Source organism: Helianthus annuus, chromosome 2 (genome assembly GCF_002127325.2).
Source record: "Helianthus annuus cultivar XRQ/B chromosome 2, HanXRQr2.0-SUNRISE, whole genome shotgun sequence".
Taxonomy (NCBI): domain Eukaryota; kingdom Viridiplantae; phylum Streptophyta; class Magnoliopsida; order Asterales; family Asteraceae; genus Helianthus; species Helianthus annuus.
The window spans coordinates 9,142,756-9,152,667 of NC_035434.2; the positions used below are offsets into that span (position 1 = coordinate 9,142,756).

The 9,912-nt window shown below is 36.2% G+C and overlaps 2 protein-coding genes across 2 annotated transcripts; one reads left to right on the top strand and one right to left on the bottom strand.

Moving 5' to 3' along the window:
- Positions 1 to 912: 912 nt before the first annotated feature.
- On the bottom strand, positions 913 to 3,162 carry LOC110910097 (serine/threonine-protein kinase BSK3). The gene is made up of 5 exons (XM_022154811.2): positions 2,717 to 3,162; positions 2,410 to 2,634; positions 1,876 to 2,011; positions 1,667 to 1,800; positions 913 to 1,496 (listed from the first exon to the last, which is right to left on the bottom strand). The coding sequence occupies exons 1-5, from the start codon at positions 2,816 to 2,818 to the stop codon at positions 1,446 to 1,448; spliced, it is 648 nt and encodes a 215-aa protein (XP_022010503.1). The 5' UTR covers positions 2,819 to 3,162; the 3' UTR covers positions 913 to 1,445.
- Positions 3,163 to 4,011: 849 nt separating this feature from the next.
- Positions 4,012 to 5,341, top strand: LOC118483342. The gene is made up of 3 exons (XM_035979040.1): positions 4,012 to 4,158; positions 4,249 to 4,311; positions 4,885 to 5,341. The coding sequence occupies exons 1-3, from the start codon at positions 4,068 to 4,070 to the stop codon at positions 5,247 to 5,249; spliced, it is 519 nt and encodes a 172-aa protein (XP_035834933.1). The 5' UTR covers positions 4,012 to 4,067; the 3' UTR covers positions 5,250 to 5,341.
- The last annotated feature ends 4,571 nt before the right edge of the window (positions 5,342 to 9,912 follow it).

Here is a 9,912-nt window from a genome sequence, read left to right on the forward strand (position 1 = left end):
TTGCGAGCCATTACTACTCACCCCACAATATGGGCCAGTTACTGTAACCGGTTGTGAGTGTATGGAAGATCTTCATTGCAGTTACCCTACGTTGTATTTGATAGCATCAAAATTTGTTTGACAATTTTTTTATTTTACTAGTGGGGAGCCCGCGCGTTGCGGCGGGTCGACAATTTACAATGGTATACATTTGGGTGTAAAGACAATTACTTAAACCATCAAGTACATATGTTTGTATGATTTTTGTGATTTTCTATTTAAAAGTGGTTATGTAACTAACACACCCAACAAAAAATAGTGATCTTCTTTATCATACACAGCTCCTGCTACTTTTCCTCCCTACTTTTGACCCATAAAAACTTAAGTTTAAGGCTCAAATAATAAGCCACCAAATCCAGGTTATACCACTTCAAGTTTAGGAGTTTATTAAATAAAAACTAACATAATTTTCCTAATTGTCACCAGATCAGATTTATGAGCAACGTTTGCAACTCCTCCCGCGACAACCCGGAGGGCTTATGATCAACTTCATGCGCGTCAACTCTAAAAAGTTCTGATTTGGCAATGAACCCGATAACGGCATAAACTATCAAAAAAATAAAGGGTGACAGTGGAGATTATGCAAAGGAGAGAGAGGGGTGGAGGAGGAAGCACCATTTTTGATAATCAGAAAGAAGGAATGGAAGTTGGTTGTGTTTGGAAAATAAATAACAAAGAAGGTGAGGAGTTGTTAAAAGTATATAAAATTGGGTTTGACCCTATTTAAATATATTGGTTGGGTTGGAAGGCATCTGTTGACTTTGTTGATTGTTAGCTTCAACTACAAATAATGGATGAACCTGCAGAGGACTATGTCAATCATTGAACACCAAATCACAATGATCATACTTTGTAATATATTCCGTTATTATATAATCTAACATGACATTTTCTTTAACTTATGCTTTAAAAAGGTTCCTTAATCCAGATTATAACTGTCAATCCATTGAAAGAAAAACACAGGTTCAAGTTCCTTTGAAATTCAGTAGAATCCATTGACAAACAACACTAAAAGAAATCAATCTCAAAGTAGTTACCGGAAGGTTTCACATCTACTCCCACCATTTCCGGTACCGGTTTCGGTACATCCGGCGGAGTAGCGCAGCGCATCAGCGCCCAGTTCACGCTCTGAAAAAACGGGTGCTGTTTGATCTCGGTTGCCCCTCGTTTATACGCCAGCCGATGCTGCGGCTCCTTCACAAGTAACCCCCTGATCAAATCCCTCGCCGCAAAACTAACCGAAGGCGAATCGGGAAACCTCAACGGTTGCCCGACAACGTTAAACAAAGTGGCCCGGTTACCATTCCCCTTGAACGGAGTTTTCCCGAACAAAAGCTCGTAAAGAAATATCCCGACCGTCCACTCAACCGCGCTGCCATGACCTTCGCCTTTGATGATCTCCGGAGCTAAATACTCGTGGGTCCCGACAAACGACATTGATTGGGCGCTCGTGGGCTCTGCAATGAGGATTAAATTAGTAATCATGAGTCAACGTTTCATTTGCAAGCGGGAAAAATGTAAATTCATGAAAGGAATTAAACATGAGAGCCTGGGATTACATTCCTGCGATACACCAACCCTCCTTATAAGTAATCATTTCTTGAAGAACAAGCAGACATGTTGTTACCTGATCAAACAAGATTCTATACGTGTTCAGATCATGGTACAGTGATTGCCCTTTGTTGCAGCAGTACTCTAATGCTTGTGCCAAATATAATGCCACCCGTAACCGCATAGCCCATTTTAGTGGTTGGCTTTCCCCTAGATTCGTATAAATATAAGTTCACATATATATAATGGTTATAGAACTTTGTTATATTGAAAAAAAGGACTCACAATGAAATATATGCTTGGATAAAGTTTCATTAGACATGAACTCTGCCACCAGCAATCTCTCATCTCCTTCACAGCAGCATCCCAACAAATTTGCTAATCTTTGGCTCCTAAGTTGCCTAAGTGTTCTTGCTTCATCCTAGAAACACAATATCACATACATGTTCCACTTGATGCAAACTATATGCATATGCACATATACATACAAGATGCATAAAAAGATCAAATAACAGTCTACGGATGGCAAACGAACCCGAATCCGATGAATAACCTCCAAAACCCATATTTCTTATACTTCTAATTTCCTTTAGTAATAATAATAATAAATTAATAATATAAAAAAATAAAATAGTAAGAGATGTATCTGAACATTCTAATTACTAACGGGTGATTTTTAATAAATTAACGGGCATACTCCATGGGTAAATATCCGACAAATGGTATCAGGTCGAGTATTGACATAGTGTTCCTATAGCCATCCCTAAACCACCAAAACCATATACAAAAACAGAAGGCAAGGGGTGTAACATAACATACAAGAAACTGGCGAGTATCAGGCCAAGCCGACTTGTTAAACCGCTTAATAGCGATCAAGCGATCACTATCAGCCAGCTTTCCTTTATACACAACATTAGGCGCTTTCTCACCATGCTCAGACACAACATTCTCCACAGAAAACCCTCCAGTCGTAGCTTTTAATTCCTCTAATTTATAATCCCTAAAAGCCGGCAACTTTAGCTTATCATTCTCCCCATTACAGTTCTATGAGACATTTCATCAAACAGGTTATGTGCATTAACTAACAAACATACATATATCAAATAGTAGATGATCAAACACGTACCCTGTTCAGATGAACGAAAAACATGAATAACAAGCACCCACTGATTACTTGTTTTCTCTGATTTAGCAGGAAACGAAGTCGAAGTTTCGTGACCACCATCATCTGGGACCGATCTGTTTCGTGGTAGGAGAAAAAAATAGGATGATCGATGAGATCGAGTGAAGGGAGAACAATCGTCGGTGACCAGTGGAAGAGAGTGACTGAACCATTTTACAAATTCATTGAAAGGAAGGTGAACTGAAAGGGGGGGCGATATTTGAGAAGATAACCAGTTCCATGATGGGCTTGATGTTAAATAATTGCTGGCATGAAACGTATCTGAGAATTATAGGAAAGCATTGAATTCGTTTGTGGCTGTAGAGATTCAATCATAAAGGTAGATTGAAAGAGGACGATTCAGGTGAAGGGTGAAGAAACTGATGATATAAAGGTAGATTGAAATAGAACGATTAAGGTGAAGAGGAGGATAAAATAGGAAGAAAAATGTAAAAATATAGGTTTTATCTAAGACTATTAGTATGCCATCTTAAAAAATAGGTGTTAAATTACTTTTGTGTCCATTGGAAATGTATTATATAGTTATATAGATATTATTTGATTTTGGTATTTGTAGTAACCATCACTTATTAACTGTGGGACATTTTAAATTTATCAAATTACAAAAAGCAGGTGATGCAAATATTAAAATTGTATTTACATTTTTATCGGTTATTTACCAAATACATAATTTTAAAATAAACACAGAAAACCTTTGTTTTCAAGATTGGACCAAACCAGATTGGAAACCAGCAACATAATCGGTCCGGGTTAGGGTTGTCCAAACCCCTGTCGTTTGTTGCTCGCTCGACGTTCGTTCGAAAAATGTTCGAAAATGCTCGTTTGATTTCTCGCTCGGTTGTAAACGAGCCGATCGGCTCGGTTTGGGTTGGGTTGTAAACAAATGGAGCACGAGCAATGGTCTGCTCGGTTTTGCTCGAATTGGATTTAACGTTATTAATATATATACACACACATGTATATACACAAATATGGATTATATTTATAGTTTTATATATACCACTCTATTGGATTTTGCGTCACTGTCTACAAATATACAATTATATCTATACATATATAGGGGGCGGTTCCCCTAAGAAGCCTATTTTGCCTAAGTTGCCTAAGAAGCAATCTACCCCATGTTTTTAAACAACCAATGGACCAGATTAAATCCCTAATATTAAACTAGATAAGTAAACAATTAAAACGCGCGGGGGTATTTTCGCCATAAACAAAAAAATGGTACTGGACAAAAAGGAAAGCAGTTATTGACGATTCAAAACAGTTCTTCTTCACTCTCTCTCAAAACTTCCCAATGGCTAAGAAACGTCCCCTAAAATCGACAATAAGAGAGACGAAAATCGAACAAACAACAACAAAAACAGCATCAACGATGGATTCAGAGAGTACGTTCCATTTTTTTTTGCATTTTGGTGTATTCGTTTCAATTTTGTACGGTTTTTCTAAGTTTCTTCGAAATCAAATCGATTACACAGGTTCTAAGAGATCTACAAGAAGCCAGAAGCATAAAGAAACAAAACCTGATGACGATTTCGAAGGTTTGTTAAGGATCTGTAAACGAACAGATTTCTAGGGTTTTAATATGTCTAAACTGATTCATGTTCTGCATTTTATAAAACAGATCCATCGTTGTGTTTTAATGAAATAGTGCTGGTTTATTTTTTGTGCTGGTTTATTTTATGTGCTGGTTTAACCTATGTGCTAGTTTAGTGTTTTAGAAATATCTAGCACAAAGTTGTGGTTGGTTTTCTGGTTTTGAAATCGGTGCTGGTTTAACTTCCGTGCTAGTTTAGTGTTTTTTAAGAAACTAGCACAAAGTTCTAGTTGGTTTTTTGGGTTCCAAATATGTGCTGGTTTACTATCTGTGCTAGTTTACTATCTGTGCTAGTTTATTGCTTTAGAAGAAACTAGCACAAAGGGTTTAGTGTTTTCTAGTAAACTAGCACAAATTCTAGTTGGTTTACCGTCTGTGCTACTTTAGTGTTTTAGAAGAAACTAGCACAAGTGGTTTTTTTGGGTTCCAAATCTGTGCTGGTTTACCGACTGTGCTACTTTTAAATTCAGGAGATAAGTAATATAAGTTTCAGTTGCTTTTTTGTGTGTGAAAACAGAGCTGTACAATCCCAAACCACTACAAATTGTACAACCAGGAGAACCAATCCCTACTTTTGATAATGAACCTTTGCATCCCATTCCACTAAAAGTTGTAAGACCAACAAAAAAGGAATATTATATGAGTCCGAAATTTTGGAATGAAGTAGCAATCTGGGGGCCAAACTATACCAATCATCCTACTTCTGGTGGTGAACCTTCAGATCCCATAAAAGAAGAGATTGATGAGAAACCTGAAATCTCAGTTGTACAACCCAAAAAAGAAGAAGATGATGAAAAACAAAAGATCCCCATCCTACAACCTAAACATGAAGAAGATGAGGAAAAACCTATAATCTCAGTCAAGAATTTTGGAAGGAAGTAGCAATCTAGCCAGCTCCTGCTATGATCATCATGTTTATGTTGTTTGTTTTAGTTTTCTAATGTTATCAATGTTGTTATGTATTATGATCATGTTTTTCTGAACCTTATGTAACAATGATGTTTTGAATTATAAAAATCATGGTTTATTATGTATTAAATGATCAAAATGGTACTGGTTATTGTTTTTTTAATATATAGTACACTTTATAACTTGTGCTGGTTACTATGTTTCTTCTGAAATTACTTGCAGGCTCATCAGACAGTGACTTCGAACAAGCGGAAAAGAAACAAAAAACAGCACTAAAAGTTGTTGCCACAAACGTTGAACCTATACGATCAACACTTTTCAAGGAATTTGATAAGAAAAAAAGAATTAGAATCAGGAACAGCCCAAAAAACCTTGCTGAATTCATGCAAGTGTTATCTGACGAACAGAAAGCAGAAGTAGATAACATGGGATTTGAAAGCATGAAGAACTTTGATATAACAAAAATACCAACTGATCTGGGATACTGGCTCACTAACAATTATGAACCTACAATCAACACACTGAATCTAGGTACACATAATGTAGTGATAACACCTAACCTAGTACAAGAAGTTCTTGGCATACCAATGGGTAAAGTGAAGGTTAAGGAGTTGAGTAAACCATCAATGAGTGATCCAGTTGTTGCAGAGTTTAGAAATCAATTTGAAATTGATGATGAACTGCCAAAAATGCATCATATTATTCATGTTGTGAAAGAACAGAAGGAGAGTGGAAGGCTATTTCAACTGAACTTTCTTGTAATGTTCAACTCAATAATGGCAGAGCTCACACACGGTGGCAACGTCAACATGAAATTCCTTACAACATTGCCACCTGATGTAGATATTAAGGATGTTGACTGGTGCAGCTACGTGATCGACTGCTTGAACAGAAAGACAACAAGCTGGTTCCAATCTAAAGCAGCACATTACATCGGACCGATAACATTTCTAGTGGTATGTTGTAGTTATCTAAAAATGATTTATATTTATTGTTTTTTATCAAACATAATAACAAAAACTAACTTGTAAATCAATCAGTTGGTTTATGCGCATGATACATACCAAAGAACAAATCCAACACAGAAGATGATACCAGCTGTAATGTATCATAAAAATGATACAATTAAAAAGCTTGGTCCGGTGGTGAAAAGCAATAAAAGAAAGAGAAGTGAAAAAGATGGGAAACCAGCACAGAAACTCACCTTGACAACACAAACACCTACTCAAAAGGTGGTGAAGAGTAAGAAGAAAACAAGTTTGAAAGCAGCAACAACTGGTGAAAAACGAAAGAATTTGAAGGTAAAACTGAAGATAAAGAAAAAAGCACCAGCTGAACAACCTCTATCCACATATCAACAAATCTCAAAGGAAACTGATGAAGCTAGAAATCATTACTTTAGTGACTTCCCAGAATCTCTAGACATTACACAAAGTTTGGACATTCCACAATCCCAGGAAAAACTCTCACAAATTCCACCTACAAATCCAACAAGTGGAGTGGTAATTTCTATTTTATTGTGTTTATCTGTAGTATTACTGAAAAAAGTGCTGGTTTAGATGGTTATTGAAAAAATGTGCTACTTTTATGACATTTGTTAAAAAATGTGTTACTTTTATGACATTTAGTGTTTGGAATGTTAAATTGTGCTAGTTTATACCTAGTATATGTTAGTTTAATGTTAGAATTTGGAATGTGAAATTGTGCTGATTTATGTGCTAAAGTGTGCTGGTTTAAATGGATTATAAAACTGTGCTAGTTTGAAATGTGCTACTTTTATTGTAAACTTTTATCATGTGTATGTAAAAATAAAAATGGAAAATGTGCTACTTTTACAATTTGTGCTACTTTATAAAAAGAATGTGCTACTTTTACAATTTGTGCTACTTTATAAAAAGAATGTGCTGGTTATCTTTTCAGGAATGGATTTGTCTGATAAAATCCAAAACAAAAGAGCTGGACATGCATGTCAAAGAAACACACGAAATGATTGCAGAATGTTTAACAAAGTACAAAGGTGAGGAGGTTGTGGATGCTGTGGATGAGTGGAGAAAAAGATTGGTAGTATATGGTGAAAAGTACAATTTCGAGAAGCAAGAATCAGAAGCAGGGAATGAAGAAAAGAAAAAAGGAGGAAGTGGAGAGAAGACAGAAGGAGGGAATGAAAAGGAAGAAGGGAATGAAGTTAAACTTACCCAATCACAAAAAAAAATGGTGGTCTCACAATTTGATTCAACTCCTTTCAGAATCACCGGTTCAATGGGGCCAGAGATTATAAAAGAAATAGAAAAGGCAAAACAGGTAGCAAGCAGCAAAAAAGATGGTGCTGATCATGGAGTTGGTGGTGAAGAAGAAAAGGATGCAGGTGGAGAAAAGGTTAAAGATGGTAAACCTGATGGGGAAACAACAAAGAAAGGAGGTGAAGATGCTAATGAACCACCAAAGGGAGAAAGTGACACTGCTGGTCAACCAGCAAAGAAAGAAGGAAATGAGGCTGCTGGTCAACCAGCACAGCAAGGAGAGGTTTTTAAAACACCAGAAAATGAAACCAAAAAAGACAGTGAAAAACAAGAATTCATAGGTGAAGAAGAAAAGGATGCAGGTGGAGAAAAGGTTAAAGATGGTAAACCTGATGGGGAAACAACAAAGAAAGGAGGTGAAGATGCTAATGAACCACCAAAGGGAGAAAGTGACACTGCTGGCCAACCAGCAAAGAAAGAAGGAAATGAGGCTGCTGGTCAACCAGCACAGCAAGGAGAGGTTTTTAAAACACCAGAAAAGGAACCCAAAAAAGACAGTGAAAAACAAGAATTCATAGGTGAAGACCTAAACGCCGGAGACCAGAAGAAAAGCAAACGTACAACTCACCCTGCCGAACCTTTATGTTCACCATATATGCAGCGAGTTGTACAAATAAAAACAAAAACTGAAAAAATTGAAGTAAGGATAGCCGAATGGATGTTCTCGACAGTTGACGACCCCTGGTAAGTATAAAAACCAACAAAATCTTAATTGGATAAAAATAAGTATTTAAACTAATGTGTATTACAACAATGCAGGGTGTTTATATTTGAGACAGCATTTAACACAAACCTTTCAAGGGTATGTCTGGAGTCGCTTCACCCGAACTTATACATACATGTCCAAGTCCTAACAGCTTGGTCATTGGTACTAAACAGTGAAGAGGTCTACAGAAGCAAAGGTTCGCCGGCAAGAGTTTTCTGCCCATGCAACATGCTGGTATGTTTTCTAATATGTGCTGGTTTTAATAACAGATTAGAAAAAGCACATTTAACAAAATGTGCTGGATTATTACACATTGTGCTGGTTTTGAAATATTAATGTTTTATTAATAGCTGGTTAGTCTAATATATGAAATGCTATTATTGTGCTGGTTCATAACACATTGTGCTGGTGCTGGTTTATAACACATTGTGCTGGTTTCTGTGCAGGGAGAAAACAACTTCAAACCAAAACTGAACAAAAAGACCTGCACACAAAATTTCAGAGAAAACATTGCCGCAACATTGATGACTACCGAGTTTGGAACTATTAGGAAAGTGGACATGTTGTTCATTCCAATACTACAACACAAGCACTACTACATTGTATGTTTTGATTTCAAGGGAGAAGCCATCAAGATTATAGACAACATGAAAGGGAAAGCAAAAGCACAAAAAATGGCACGTGCTAAAAGAGTGGTAATATATTGATGCCCATTAATTCTGTGCTGTTTATTTAATTATATTTGTGATGCTTAGGGATTTTGATTTTGAAAATTTTCAAATTACAGAAAGAAATTGTATGTGATTACCTTGAAGTTGAATACCCAACAATGCACACAAAGATGTCGCCCTTGGAACCAGAAATAATGAAAATGTCGTGGTAAACAGAAAAGAACTTTGTAGATTGTGGTGTCTTTGCAATGAGACACATGGAGACATACACAGGGAATCATGTGAGCAAGAAGGAATGGGATAGTGGGCTGTCGAAAGAGTCACCGGAACAAGACAAAGAGTTGGTTGAACTGAGATACAAGTATTTAAGCAAAATACTTTTATCCGACATCAACTTAGCGAAAGGTGAAATGATGGAACTGTTAGAGAAGTATGAGAAGATGGAGCCTGAAAAGAAAGAGGAATGCAAGAAAAATGCGGAAACGAAAATCAATGACAGATTGAACCAGAAATATTGATTGTGTTGGTTGAACAATATAACATTAGTTTGGTAGTTGTCTGTAATATTTTGTGCTGGTTTAACAATTAATATGGTGCTGGTTTAACAATTACATTGTACTGCTTTAACAGTTATATTAGGAAAGTTAATTTTATGCTGGTTTTACAATTAATATTGTGCTGGTTTCACTATGACAATATGTGATGGTTTCATAGAAGAAGTTTAAAATTGTGCTGGTTTTATAATTGTGCTGGTTTTAAAGAACAAAGTTTAAAATTGTGCTGGTTTTAAAGAACAAAGTTTAAAATTGTGCTGGTTTTAAACAGTATATTGAATGTTGAAAATCAACAAAAACTAATAATGTGCTGGTTGAATGTTGTAAACATAATAAGAATACAAGAAATCCAAACTGAAATGAAAAAATAACAAATCCAAATATCATGATTTCCAAGACACACGA

What these genes read in the sequence shown, in the direction of transcription:
- LOC118483342 (XM_035979040.1), top strand. Translation starts at nt 4,068, where the DNA reads ATGGCTAAGAAACGTCCCCTAAAATCGACAATAAGAGAGACGAAAATC. An exon ending in ATCAACGATGGATTCAGAGA is followed by an intron (nt 4,159 to 4,248) that starts GTACGTTCCATT and finishes TCGATTACACAG; the next exon opens with GTTCTAAGAGATCTACAAGA. An exon ending in ACCTGATGACGATTTCGAAG is followed by an intron (nt 4,312 to 4,884) that starts GTTTGTTAAGGA and finishes GTGTGAAAACAG; the next exon opens with AGCTGTACAATCCCAAACCA.
- LOC110910097 (XM_022154811.2), bottom strand. Translation starts at nt 2,818, where the DNA reads ATGATGGTGGTCACGAAACTTCGACTTCGTTTCCTGCTAAATCAGAGA. An exon ending in TTTTCGTTCATCTGAACAGG is followed by an intron (nt 2,635 to 2,716) that starts GTACGTGTTTGA and finishes AATGTCTCATAG; the next exon opens with AACTGTAATGGGGAGAATGA. An exon ending in ATCCAAGCATATATTTCATT is followed by an intron (nt 1,801 to 1,875) that starts GTGAGTCCTTTT and finishes ATACGAATCTAG; the next exon opens with GGGAAAGCCAACCACTAAAA.